The 13,255-nt window shown below is 57.1% G+C and overlaps 1 protein-coding gene across 2 annotated transcripts in view; it reads left to right on the plus strand.

Moving 5' to 3' along the window:
• The window catches only part of DPYSL3 (dihydropyrimidinase like 3), a 31,355-nt gene extending 18,818 nt beyond the window's left edge, over positions 1 to 12,537 (plus strand). For both annotated transcript variants that reach the window (XM_068408557.1, XM_068408558.1), the window contains exons 4-14: positions 936 to 1,100; positions 1,314 to 1,375; positions 1,546 to 1,626; positions 2,365 to 2,433; positions 4,900 to 5,018; positions 6,545 to 6,703; positions 9,159 to 9,300; positions 9,649 to 9,819; positions 10,423 to 10,602; positions 11,184 to 11,346; positions 11,842 to 12,537. In XM_068408557.1, the coding sequence (XP_068264658.1) occupies positions 936 to 1,100; positions 1,314 to 1,375; positions 1,546 to 1,626; positions 2,365 to 2,433; positions 4,900 to 5,018; positions 6,545 to 6,703; positions 9,159 to 9,300; positions 9,649 to 9,819; positions 10,423 to 10,602; positions 11,184 to 11,346; positions 11,842 to 11,930 (1,400 nt within the window). In that variant the 3' untranslated portion in view covers positions 11,931 to 12,537. The remainder of the gene's footprint in view (positions 1 to 935; positions 1,101 to 1,313; positions 1,376 to 1,545; positions 1,627 to 2,364; positions 2,434 to 4,899; positions 5,019 to 6,544; positions 6,704 to 9,158; positions 9,301 to 9,648; positions 9,820 to 10,422; positions 10,603 to 11,183; positions 11,347 to 11,841) is intronic.
• Positions 12,538 to 13,255: the final 718 nt, after the last annotated feature.

Genomic DNA, 13,255 nt, shown 5'->3' on the forward strand with positions numbered 1-13,255 from the left:
CATGACAGTGTGCTTATCTTTTCTGTGACGCAGTGCAGTCTATGAGGGTCAATGTCAATGCAGTCTATAGAGAGTGAGGATTGGGATGAATCGTTGGGATCCTTAGTAATAATAAAGTGGTGGGACACGAGATGTGCATAGGACCCCTTGCCCTTGCAGATCCCGTGTTCTGCAGTGCTTCATTGTCTGCAGCCACAGCTGCCCCTGGGACCCTCAAAAAGGAACAGCGGCAGAACTTTTTTTCCCTGTTAAATAAAAATAGGGCAGCATGATGCTCAGATGACTCTGAGCAGAGAAACAGAGCAACGTCCTGGCATCTCACACTGCTCGGAAATAAACAGTGCTAACGAAAAAGGAAAGGGAATTCTGAGGTCCTTCGCTGGAGAAGGCCACAGTTGTGCACTGGTTTGAGGTCCAGTGTGGTGCAGTGGTCACAGCTGTGTGCACCGCAGGGTTTCTTGGGATGCAGGAGCAACTGTTGATCCTCCCAGTAAAGGACTGGGATTCTTGTCCTCCCCCACACTGGTTCTCCTTTCCCCTGGGTCAAAAAAATAAGTTGTGTGAAATGGACTGTGGCAGAGCATGGGGGTTACACGGTGGGCAGTAAAAGATGCATTAGTATTACAGCGTGGGAGGAGGAGGAGGCTATGTGTTAATGGGGTGGAAGAGGGGTGAGGAAGGACAAGGCCCTTCAGCTTTCAGCTGATTTCTCAGCAGAAGCCTGTAAAAGCCGCTGGTCCCATGCCAAAGGCTGTTAAGCAAAGGCTCTGTGTGCTTCCCTGCCGATAAACGCACTCGGAGGAGCCAGGCGCGTCGCAGAGGTGATGGGGACCTCTTGGGAGCTGCCCTGCAGCTGCTGAGGGGACGAGCCTGGGGTGCAGGGGTGTCAGGGCTGGGAGCCCTTGCCCACGCCGTGCCCCGCTGTGCCCCTGCAGTGGACCACGTGGTGCCGGAGCCCGAGTCCAGCCTGGCGGAGGCGTGGGAGCGGTGGCGGGAGTGGGCCGACGGCAAGGCCTGCTGCGACTACGCGCTGCACGTGGACATCCCCCGCTGGAGCCACCGCGTGCGCCAGGAGCTGCCCGCCATGGTCCACGAGAAAGGTTTGCTGCCCGCCGCTCCTGCGCGGGCCTCGGCTGCCGGAGGAAGGAGGGCAGGGGGTGGCCGTGCTGCCATCCGTCCCCGCACCGTCGGTGCCTGCTGGGATCCCGCGTGGCCCGAGCGGGGGTTATGAGCTGGCAGGGATGGTGGCCGGAGCGGGTGGCCTGACCAGGGAGGGAGGGCCCCTGGCTCACCCCTCTCTCCTCTGCCCCTAGGAGTTAACTCCTTCATGGTGTACATGGCCTACAAAGATTTGTACCAGATGTCCAACACCGAGGTGAGACCCCCTTCACCGCCTTGGTTGTGTCGGTGCGAGGGGCAGCAGGGCGGACGGCAGCCCCGGGGTGGTCCCAGCGTGCCCACACCCGGCCCTGCTGCTGCCGGGGCTGTGCGCCAGCCAGGGCAGGCTGCCTGCTCGGTGACGGCTTTTTCTTGTCTCTGTTCTAGCTGTACGAGATATTCAGCTGCTTGGCAGAGCTGGGTGCCATAGCTCAAGTTCATGCTGAAAATGGGGATATAATTGCGCAGGTAACTCACTGCTCCTGTGGTGTGTGGGGACTGAAAGGCAGATTCAATGTGGGGCATTAACAAAATGACTCTAAAGCTTCACGGACATCTTTTATGAGATGATCTCTTTGCTGCTCAGCAGCAATATCAAATTACCAAGATTTTCTGCTGTGAATATGTGGTGCGTAAGCGAATTTGAAACAGCGAATTAGCGATTATCTAAATGGAAGAGAGTGCGCCGTCAAGCACGGTCGTTCAATCCAGCCGCAGCTCTTTTCCCGTGTAGAGAGGCAGAGACCTTTGCCTTGCACGTAATTAGCTAAGAGAGTTAAAGTGTATTCAGAGACTCATGGGTTAAAAGTTAGACAGATTTAATAAAATAAAGAAAACCAATATCGATGATAACACAAAACACACAAAATTGTACTTAGCTACAGAGTCGCAGCAGGTTGCTGCAGAAATACCAATTGTTGGGAATGAGAAAGAGGGAGGCTAGAAGAGAGGAGAGCAAAAAGAGCCCCACGTCTCCCTAGTAAGCCCCCCCTTTTATAGTGACCCTGAGGTTAATGTTACAGAACACACCTGTGGGCCAGCCTGGGTCAGCTGCCCTGGGTTTAACTGCTGATGGCCCTGATCACCATGGCTGGCCACAAACTGAAACAAAATCCCAATGAAACCAGGACAAGGAGGGATCTGCTTTTCTGTGTGGCTGATAGTTTCACAGTTTTGTAATGTCCCTCTGTCCTTTCAATGTCCTAGGAACAAACCAGGATGTTGGAGATGGGGATAACCGGCCCCGAGGGTCACGTGCTGAGCAGACCTGAGGAGGTAAGATGCAAAGGACGGTACCAGCCCTGCACTGAAGAGCTTTCCCCACAGGTCACAGTAGGGCTTAGTGTATGCAGGGGGGCCAGGCAAGCATCGGGGGGGTGTAGGCATCTATGGGCATCCATTTATACAGGCAACACTGTGCTCATTTGTGACAAACGTATTTCAGTCTTGCTCAAGTCTCCTGGCAGAGACGAGGGCTTCTGAGTCTCCCAGAGATTAAATAATCAACAAAAAGATCTGTATGGCTGTATCAGCATTTGGGGCTGGTTTGGAGGCGTTTTTGTTGTATAGGTGACTCCACGGGCGTAAGAGGCCTGAGAAGAATCGAATGGTAAGTTTTGGTTCCCCTGAAAATTCACTGTTCGTGTCTGTCTGAGTGCAGACAGATTCCAGCCTCTTCCTGCTTAATCTCTGCTTAGGGTCTAAAGTGCCTTCCAAAATCAGACGGACAAAGCCATTGGTGGAAGGAGTGGGAGGGAAGGAGAGGGGGAATTTCCTGGTTACAAATCATTGTCAAGACACTAATTAGATTACTTCTAATTTTAGCTCATAGGGTATTTTTCTGTTTGGTCCGTTAATCTGAGTTGAGTCTAATTTTAGATAGGTTTTCTTGAGATAGCTCCCTGCTGAGAAGTGCTTTTAACTTTCCACAGCACGTGAAAGAAGAAAACAATGGGAATTTGGTACAATAGCACAGCCAAGCAGGGGAGAACAGGGACACATTTGTACTTCAGGGTCTGCTGGAAATAAAGTCAATTGGCTTAAATTAAAAATGTAAGAAGTTGACTGTATTATGGCTGGTAACATAATATATAGCCTAGTGTAATACACTGCTTATTCTCTTTGAAGCGTGAGACTGTAATGCATTTTCCTCTACAGGGAAGGGACTCAGTGTCAAACAGAGTAGATCAGAGTCCCTCCGTGTGTAAACTGCCATTTATTTTTATGGCTCTAGACCCGTTGCCACTAGTTGGCAAGCTGACCCGTGATTGCGGGATGCTGTGGTTGTGCCAGGATTTTAGAACTGTCCCGTTATCGTAAAACAGCCCTGCGGTTCTTCTCATCCAAAGCTGGTAATGCATTGTGGAGTGTTTGATCTTGAAATGCCATTAAAGCATAAGGCAATTGAGAACAGTGCAAGAAGACTCTCCATACCATCTGTTCAGCCAAATCCAGATCTCATCCCTCTTCCAGAACATCCTCTACCTGGGAAAACATTAGGTAGAGCACACATGACCCTGCTACCCCCCACAAAGCCTGCAGGTTGATGGCAAAGCATTGGGAGGGTGGTCCATAGCTCTGTGGGTCTGCTCCATCCCGGAGGGACCCCAGTGGGGGTTAGAGACATGCTCTTCTATCAGGTGATGGTGGGGGTTTGGTAGTGCAGGGTGGTGCTGCTCCAGGTGGTAACCTGCTGTGAAGGGTGTTCAGTGATCGCTCTGCTCCTGACCACGTTAAACCCTGTCAGCTACTTGAGTCCATGAGTGCGCTGGTAGAAATGTTTTCTTGTTTAAATTTCTGTTTAAAGAGTCTTTAAGCAGAAGAGAAAGATCTCTTTTCGCTGTGCAGCAGACAGGCCTGCAGAAGCGCCAGAGGTGTCTGGGCGCAGTGGTCTGTTTCTCCTGCTGCCAGCAGAGCCAAGCTTGCCCGGCAGCTGCCCGGCCCGAGGCGGTCACTGCCCTCCCCGCGGCTGCAGGCCCGGCCTCCCCCGGGAGCTGGCTGATGGGTACATTGTCTTTTTAAGGCTTCTGTTTTGAACTTTCTCATGCCAAAGCTTGAAGCCAAACTGTAGAGCAAACACTTGGAGAACCTCTGGGGTTGAGCTCAGGCTGAGCGCAGGCTGATGTAATAGTCCAAAGATATCCCTCGTGATGGAAATCCACCCTCTGCTGAGAGCAGGGCAGTGAAGCACAGGGCGGGCGGCAGCAGGCTGGGACGAGCAGCAGCGGCATCACAGGACAGCCAGGGCCCGGTGCGAGCAGCCCGCCAGGACACAGCGCCTGGCACCCCAGCCGCAGGCAGGGCGACGTTGGGTGAGACCAGGGGCAGCCGCAGGAGAGCCCAGCGCAGGGAGCGAGACCCTCTCGCTGTCTGGCGTCAGCCTGAGCACCGTGCTGTCGGGCCCGGCAGCGGTCCCTGGGCTCTGCTGGCCGTCCAGGGAGCTGGACCAGGCAGTGGAAAAAGCAGCAGCTGCAGCTCTGTGCTGGCCCCGAGGACGGCCCGAGGACGGCCGGCGCAGGCACTGCCCTGCTGAGCCCCTCTGGCTGTGCCTGCGGGTTGGGCGGGCCCCAGGGAGACTGGAGCTGCCTCCCTCAGGTCTCCCCAATTAACCTGCCCTCGGGGAGTCCGGGGTAAGAGCAAGGGCATAGGGTGTCAGCAGGAAACCGTGGTGTGCTGAGGAGCTGGGGCTCTTCCCTGCCCGCCCAGTGCTCCTCTGCAGCCGTGCACTGTTCTCTCTTCCAGCTGGAAGCAGAAGCTGTCTTCCGGGCCATCACTATTGCCAGCCAGACCAACTGTCCTCTCTACGTGACTAAAGTGATGAGCAAAAGCGCTGCTGACCTCATCTCGCAAGCCAGAAAAAAAAGGTGAGCGGCAGCTGCTGCTGCACACAGCCCTGCTGTTGCCGCTGGGATCCTGGGCAGATGGATTAAGTGATCCCAGTGTCCTCACGGGTGTTCTGCTGAGACCACCACTGTGCCTCGAGGGCAGTCCAGTGCTTCCCTTCTGCTGCGGAGCAGTTAGTTCAGGGGTTTACCTGACTTGTGAAGGGCACAGGGACACTGCACCAGCCACCTGGGGCCACCTCCTGTTCTCGCATCAGGCAACATCAGCATGTGGGTCGCAGGTGGGAGCGGTGCTTTAAACACCAAAGTTTGTCTGCGGCTCTGAAGGGCTCTCTATGAGGAGACTTGTCTGATCCACGTGCAAGTGGTTTGAGCTGCTGCATATAGCTCTGGCCTCCCTTTGAAGTGCTGGCCCCTCAGGGGTGCCTGTTCAGGGGGCTGCGGGCTCCACTTGTCACTGGTGGTGGGGCACAGGGATTCCCCACACGCACATGTACACGTCCACAGCTGTGTTCACTGAGCCTCTGTAAAAAGAGTGTGTGGGGGGAAATGCAGTAAATGCATCTGTAGAGAGGGTCTTGGTGGTGTTGGTAATGGTGGGACATAACGACAAGTGTCTCCCAGAAGCACTTGCCCAGGCTGTAGAGTGTGTTTGGATAGAAAAGCACAATTTCTCAGTCCCCATCCTAGTTTGTCAGCACGACGAGCTGTGCTCCGCAGAAAGCCCGTGGTCACCAGCTGCTGCCCTCTCCCCTGGCCTGTCCCTGGAGTAGGGCACCAGAAGGCGAGTGAGGAACAGGAGAGGGGGACGAACTTGCCAGCCCTTTGGTGGCGCATGGTAAATATTTACGAGGGATAAGGGAGGAAGAATGCACAGGAGGTGACGATGAAGGACATTGTGAGAGGCTTGGTCATCAGCCTGCCGTGGGTTCAGCGTCAGGCTGCGTTGTGGTCTGCCTGCCCTGTGGTGGGCTGTCATTTCTTACCAGATTGCCTGACCCGTGCCAGGTGTGCCTGCGCTGCCGGTCAGCGAGGGGACAGGGCTGTCGCTCTTGGGCTGAAGGTCAGCAGGATGGAACAGCCCCCGCTACAGCGAGGGGACACCAGTGCTTGCAGGAGGGGCCGAAGGGACCGGGGGGCCTCTCTTCCCGGCAGCGTGGCCGGGGCAGGGCCGCCGGGGAGGCAGCCGTCCGCTGAGGCAGGAGGCCAGGTTGCCAGCATCGTTCGTCTCTGTGGTGTCTTCTGGGAACACAGCTCTGAGGCTGTCCCTGCCCGCGCTGCGCTCCCGCCAGGCTGGCTGCAGCAGCAGGTTCTGTGCCCCTGAGCGGGAGGGCCCTGCGGTGATGGCAGGCAGAGCTTGCCCCCAACACCGACGTGGGCCGTGCTGTCCTGCCTGCCCCAGCACCTGAGGTCCAAGCAGGCAGCGTGGTACAGCCCGATGTGGGTCTGGGTGTCCTCTGGGCACAGCAGGCTGTCGGTAGTGCTGAGGAACAGAGAATGCCTCCAGGCTCCACCAAAAGAGCGTCCTTTCTGTCCCCCTTTCCAGGCAACGTGGTGTTTGGTGAGCCGATCACGGCCAGTCTCGGCACCGACGGGACACACTACTGGAGCAAGAACTGGGCCAAGGCCGCGGCATTTGTGGTCTCCCCGCCTCTAAGCCCAGATCCAACAACTCCTGACTACATCAACTCCCTCCTGGCCAGGCGAGTGACAGCGCTGCCGGGTGATGCTGCTAGCAGGAGGAGACTCTGGCCTTGGACAGGGAAGGAGGAGGTTAGGGAGTACCTGGGCAACGTAGACATTAGTCCAGCCTGAACCACTTCGCTGTAGGTATTTAATGAGTTGGATACAAAGCAGAGGTTGGGTACAAAGCAGAGGTTTTCTCACGCCCATACAGATGAGCAGTAGTGCAGCCTACGGAGTGCGCAAGGCCTTTCAGGGCACCTCGCACACATCTGACAGGGGTGGTAGGTCGTTTCTTCACCCTGAAGGCAGGGGGTGGGGAAGGGATTTGTTGAAAATAGACGACGAACAATAAAAGCACTTCAGCGATTTGCTTTGACCTTTCACAGTTATACTCCATCCTCTCACTGGCAAGGCACGCTCAGAGCTGGGGACGCAGAGCTCACTGTTGGCCCCACCGCGCGCCCCTCTCGCCCTGCGTTTGCACGCGGAGCTGTGCCCGTGCGGCTGGTCTGCGTTAGCCAGGAGGTGACTGACACGGAGGGGGTTGTAAATGGAACTGACCTTTGAGGTAATGCTGGAAACATCTCTGACTGGATAAGCAAGGGATGACTGGTCAGCAAGAGATCTCGGCAGAGGGGCATGTTAGGATAAGCCTGGGTTGTGCCAGGGTGGAGGTGCCATGTCTGGCGTCAGAGAGGTGCCAGTGCATTTGGGGTCTGAACATGCAGCTCCCCCCGGATTTTGCTGTGGTCGAGGAGCAAAAGATGCTCTGCTCAGTCTGGATGTATGAAATAGGTGCAGTCTTAGAGACTGGCCAGTGAGCCCAGCTCCTGAACTGGCTTTCTAATCCTTCCCCTCCACTTCAAAATTACCCCAGACCTCAAAGGAGAGGCAAGAGCACTTCTGAGTCCCTGCAGCCCACAGGCATCTGTCTGACACCTTTCCCATGCAATTTTCTGTGAGGCTTGAGCAGTAGAGGCTGGGAGGCTCCAGATGGGCTGTATTGCTTGTTTCCTTCCACCAGGACAAATCTGGGGGAGATTAGGAAGCACGTCGTGTCATCAGCCTGGGTCTCTGGCTGTGCAGTCAGTCAGACATGGCAGAAATTATCAGAGGAAGAATGAGGTTACCAGTGGATTAGGGCTGATTCGCAGCCCCAGGCAGAGCTGTTGTGTCCGTGCCATCCTGGGTTCAGGCATGGCCGGTCTGGGAGCCAGGTGCTCGAGGCCACTTGCCTCACACGAGCGGCACCGGGAGCTGGCCCGCGTTGGTCTGCTTCCTTTCGCCCAGCAGCGATGACTTGCCAGCCGCTGCCTGTCCCCTGCCCCAGAGGACCCAGCAGCAGCTGGGTGACTTCCAGGGAGCCGTAGGCAGCTCCTCGCCCTGCCCTGCCTGTCGGCAGCTCGCTGGCTCTGCCCGTTCCTGCCCTCTGCCATCGTTGTCAGGAACAGGATGGGTCAGGGTGTCCCATCCAACCGGTGACCCTTGCTGGGCAGAGGGTCTGGGTCACAGCGCTGGGCAGCAGCTGCTGCAGAGCGCCACAGTGAAGCTTTCCTGGGCCTCCTGGAGAGAGCTGCTTCTGGGGAGGCCTCGCTCTCTTCATCCCACTGTCGGATTTATGTGTGGCCGTGGCAGGGGTTTGCTTTTGTAGCAGTGATGTGGCAGAGACGCTGCTGTTTGGGCCAGAGGCTGCAGCCTGGGCCAGCCTGCGCTCGCAAGCGCTGCCGGCCGCCGCAGCTCGTGCTGCGAGTGTCCGTGCGGGGCTGAGAGGAGCCTTTGGTGAGCTTTTGCCAGACGAAACGTCCCAGGCCAGAGCCCTGGAGCCGGGCCAAGGTACTCTCCTCGCTGGGAGGGTTAGCATGGGGGGCGGGCAGCCCGCAGGCTCAGCCCCCCGTGAACCCACCCCTGCCGCCGTGTCCCCTCTCCCAGACGGGTGACGCCTGCCCGCAGCAGAGGTGTGTGGAGGGGCTGCGCTGGCCCCGCGGGAGCAGGAGCTGGCAGTACACAGCAGAAGGGCTGGCTGTGGGGGACAGTCCGGGGGTGGAGGGGCCTCCTCCTCCCCCTGAGGCAGAAAGGCTGCTCTCCCAAGCAGACCTGAGATGTCATGTCCCTTGGTGTTAGTGCAAATGTTGGAGTCTCGTACGGAGGGACATCTTTGGCCTGACACAAAGGCCACCCTGTCCTGCGGGACGTTTTCCGCGGGAGCTGGGCTGTTGGTTCCTCTGCTGTGCAGGAAGCTGTCCCTGGCGTGGCAGAGCTCTCTTGTCCCCGTGCCCCCAGGTGACGTGGCCGCCGCAGGGGCCAGGTTGGGTGGAAGTCTGCAGGCTGAGGGGTCATAGAAACAGGGGTGCAGAGTAGAACAGAGCTGAGCCAGGGGCTGCCTGTGCCCAGAGGGGACCCGTGTCCCTCGCGTCCCTGCTGTTGTCTGACTGCAAAGCGACTGATGGTGCTTTTGTTACCACCCTCCCTCAGTGGTGACCTGCAGGTTTCGGGAAGTGCCCACTGTACATTCAGCACCGCGCAGAAAGCAATTGGAAAAGACAACTTCACGGCGATCCCAGAAGGGACCAACGGCATAGAGGAGCGAATGTCTGTCATCTGGGACAAGGCGGTGGTAAGAGTCACGCCAGGGAGAGGGCAGAGCGGGCAGGGTCAACAGGCACCTCCCACACCCGTGTTCTTGCCCCCGCAGAGCTGGGGACCCAGCTGCCTGCCTCCCCTCTGGCTTTGAGGGTCAAAACAAGCCAGAGCAGGAGAGGCAGCTGTCATGGGTTCGGGGTGACCAGCCAGGAGCTGAGACTGTGCCCCCAGTTTTCAGTCTGTCTGGTGCCAATAGCAGGATCAGCCGCAGTGGTCTGGGCCCAGCCAGCCGGTGGCTTGTGTGGGAGTGAGTCTGGTGCTCCACAGGCTCTTACTAGCCCCATTACCAAAAGAATGCTTAGTTCTGTTTGTGTCCGAGCAGGCCACAGGAAAGATGGATGAAAACCAGTTCGTGGCTGTGACAAGCACTAATGCTGCAAAAATCTTCAACCTGTACCCACGGAAAGGGAGAATAGCAGTGGGCTCGGACGGCGACCTGGTGATATGGGATCCTGATGCAGTGAAGATCGTCACGGCAAAAACCCATCAGTCTGTAAGCCCTGTGCTCGTGTGCGGGAATGCTGGAGGGTGGGATGCGAGTAGCGCTGTGTAAAGGCTGCCTCGCTGCTGGGAGCGCGGTGCTGCCCTGCCGTGCTGGGCTCTGAGGAGGAGGGACAGCCCAGGCTCTGGGCAATGCCAGCTGGGACTGTGGGGGTGAGATGTGTGTGAGCCCTGGGCTCTGCACGTGGGGATTTTCTCACCCTGCTCTGTTGCTGTCCTGAGCCTGGCCCACGCAGGTGTAAGGACACGCGTTTCTCCTTGTCTGGGTTCCTTCTCCAGGTACCAATTCTTCCTGGCTTTGCCAGCGTGCTTTGTTCACGCCTTACCTCAAGTCTGGGTCCTGCCCTCCTCTGTTGTTGAAGTCCATGCTCACACTGAGCTCTGAAGCAGCAGGTCCTGGTTCCTGCTGGGAGCTCTGGTGGGTTCTTTGTGTGATGGACTAGTGAACTAAAGGAGGCCTCTGGGGCAGGCAAGGCTGGTATAGGTGTTGTCTCCTTGCACTGGTGACTTCATCAGCGAGGTGTGGGGCCTAAACAGCCCTGAGTGGGCAGCAGTGCTCGTGTCCCTCCTGACCATCATCCCCTGGTTGCTGCAGGCAGCTGAATACAACATCTTTGAAGGGATGGAGCTACGTGGGGCCCCACTGGTTGTCATATGCCAGGGGAAGATCATGCTGGAGGATGGCAACCTGCACGTGACGCAGGGGACTGGACGCTTCCTGCCCAGCAGCCCTTTCCCTGACTATGTCTACAAGCGCATCAAAGCCAGGAGGAAGGTGAGGAGACAGGGATGCCAGGAGGCAGAGTTGGGACACGGTTAGCCCAAATGGTACTTTTCTTTAATAACTGGTAGGTTTTCCTCTGCTGTTCTTGCTGGACCCTGGCAACAGTGCTGCAGTGGTGTATTTTGAACCTACCGTTGGGGTAGTTAGAGCCTGGGTAGAGAATTTGGCCTTCGTGTCGATGGCGTGCCACCAGTGGAGGCAGATGCTCGGCTGGGTCAGCAGTGGGTGATGCCTGCCCTTGTTGCTGTCCTGCTGCAGTCTGGAGGGAAGTGATGAGTTAAAAACGAGGAGACTGGGCACAGTGGCACATAAACCTGTGCACCGGGCCCTGCACGATTCACAGGGTGGGAGTGAAGGGAGGCCGTCACACGGGAAGGGGGCAGTGGGGCTGCGCCAGACCTCGCGTGGCAGGGAGGTCTCGGGCACGCAGGATGGAGGGGCACGGGGCGGGCAGCGTGAATTGCCTCTGCAGTGGGACTGGGGAGCCGTGGATCGCGGGAGCGTGGCGCTGCCATGGCAGGGTGCTCCCGTGGAGCAGAGACGTGTCACTGTCCTCTTCTCTCTGCTGACAGATGGCGGAGATGCATGCCGTGCCCCGGGGCATGTATGACGGACCCGTGTTTGACCTGACCGCCACCCCCAAGGGGGGCACCCCTGCGGGGTCAACCAGGGGGTCCCCCACGCGGCAGACGCCCCCGGTCAGGAACCTCCATCAGTCTGGATTCAGCCTGTCAGGTGAACACACATGGCGGCTGGGCTGGGAGAGTGCAGAGCCGCTGGCCACGCTGTGCCAGCCGCTGGCCACGCTGTGCTGGCCCCTGGCCTGGGGCGGGGGGCAGCTGGGAGATGGCCTGGGGCAAGCTGGGCACCAGAGCGGAGTGTGGCAGGGGGAGACCCTGTGCGTCCCTTAAAGGACATGGTCAGAGCTGGCCCTCCATGCAGCTGCACCTTGCAGTAGGAGCAAGGAGGACTGTGGCCACGGAGGTGCCAGTGCAGCATCAGACCCTGCTCTTGCGGTGTGGGTCTCTTCACGGAGGAGCGTCTACAGAGACGTTGTAGCCACTGCTGCTCTCGGGGTGGTTACTGGAGTTGGAGAGGGAGCAGGTTGCTGTAGACAGCCTCGGGAGGCCCTTTGGCGAGACCCCAGGCTGCCGGACTGCTCAGTCTTGTGAAGAAAACGCTCTTAACTTGCGTTCCCCCTTCCCTTTGTGCTTTCTCGTCCTCTCCCAGGTACCCAGATCGATGAAGGCGTTCGCTCAGCGAGCAAGCGCATCGTCGCGCCCCCGGGAGGCCGCTCCAACATAACCTCCCTGAGTTAAACGTCCCTGCCCAGGAGGAGACAAAGTCCCTGTTCAAGCGAAGGAAGAAAAGTGGTGCATTGGTGTTTAAGAAGGAAGATAAACCTGTTCTGAAGAATCAGTAAGCCTCAAGCCTTATGTTTCACAAATGCTACTTGCTACCCAGCTTTAAAGATGTTGCTTCATTTTGTTTTATGCATAGCCTTAAAATTCTGTTGTTGTTGTGGGCTCGGCCGGGGTGTGTTTTTACCCTTCCTCTCTGTATGCATGCTGCTCAGACAGGTCGCTCGGTTCAGTGTGTTACTCGTGTTGGACGCGTGTGGGATGCCGCGATGTGGGGCAGCGGGAACGACCCGGCGTGGGCCAACCGGCCGGGCAGGTGAGGTGGCCGGGCCGGCCGGAGGCACGGTGCGGGACGGGGAGGGCCGGTTCACGGGAGCTGGTAGGGGCAGGGGGGTCTGTGTCGTGTCCATGTCCTTCGTCTCCACCCAACGCTCGTTGGCGTTTCACCACGAGGCCCGTGGGAGAGCCCGAACCATCTCTGTAACAGCTGTCACCGCGCCTCGTGTAAGGAGTTTTACTACTTTGTACACTTTATTAAAAAAAGAAAAGTTGTTCCTTCAAACAACTCGTGTCGCTGGTTGGCTTTTTTCTTCCCCAGGCTGCTGCAGTGGGGCAGGGGTGCTGTGAAGCTGTGCCCCGCAGGCGGGCTGGGCAGCGGGGCTCCAGGGGGGCTTTGGGCGGTGTTTGAGCTGGAGGAGCTGCAGTGCAGGGGCAGGCAGTCGGGTGGAAACGGTGCGGTGCTCGCTGCGGTAGCTGTCAGGTATTGGGGCAGCTTCTCGGGCAAAAGCAAGGCACCGGCAGAACAGTGTGTTGCAAGTGATTGTAAGAGTCTGTTCCGTTTGTCTGTCCGACATCACTTGATTGGAGGCTGCTTCCTGTGGGCACCTGCGAGTTAAACGCTCCCCTTCTATCAGTGATGTTTATCAAACCGAGGGGCACAGCCTTCTAAAGCTTGCAAAGCATGCAGAAAACAACTCGATTGGTTTTTAAATATTACAAAAATAAAGTGTCAGTTTAGGCTGTGCTAAATAAATACACTTTTTTTTCTTCCTTAAGTATTTGACCTTGAAATATTTGTTTTTACATGCTTGCAACTCAAGACAGGACAAGCTGTCCACGCAGCAGAGCTTAAGGGGCCATGCCAGAATAGTTGTGCTGGGGTGGGGAAGGCTGTTCATACTTACAAGTTTTGTGAAGTTCTGCTATCAAGTAATTAAAGGTTTTTTTCCCTGTTGCCTGGTAGTGATTAAGCTGAGACTGTGCCTCTGTTTACAGAGGAAGAG

Source organism: Nyctibius grandis, chromosome 10 (genome assembly GCF_013368605.1).
Source record: "Nyctibius grandis isolate bNycGra1 chromosome 10, bNycGra1.pri, whole genome shotgun sequence".
In the NCBI taxonomy this organism is placed as follows: domain Eukaryota; kingdom Metazoa; phylum Chordata; class Aves; order Nyctibiiformes; family Nyctibiidae; genus Nyctibius; species Nyctibius grandis.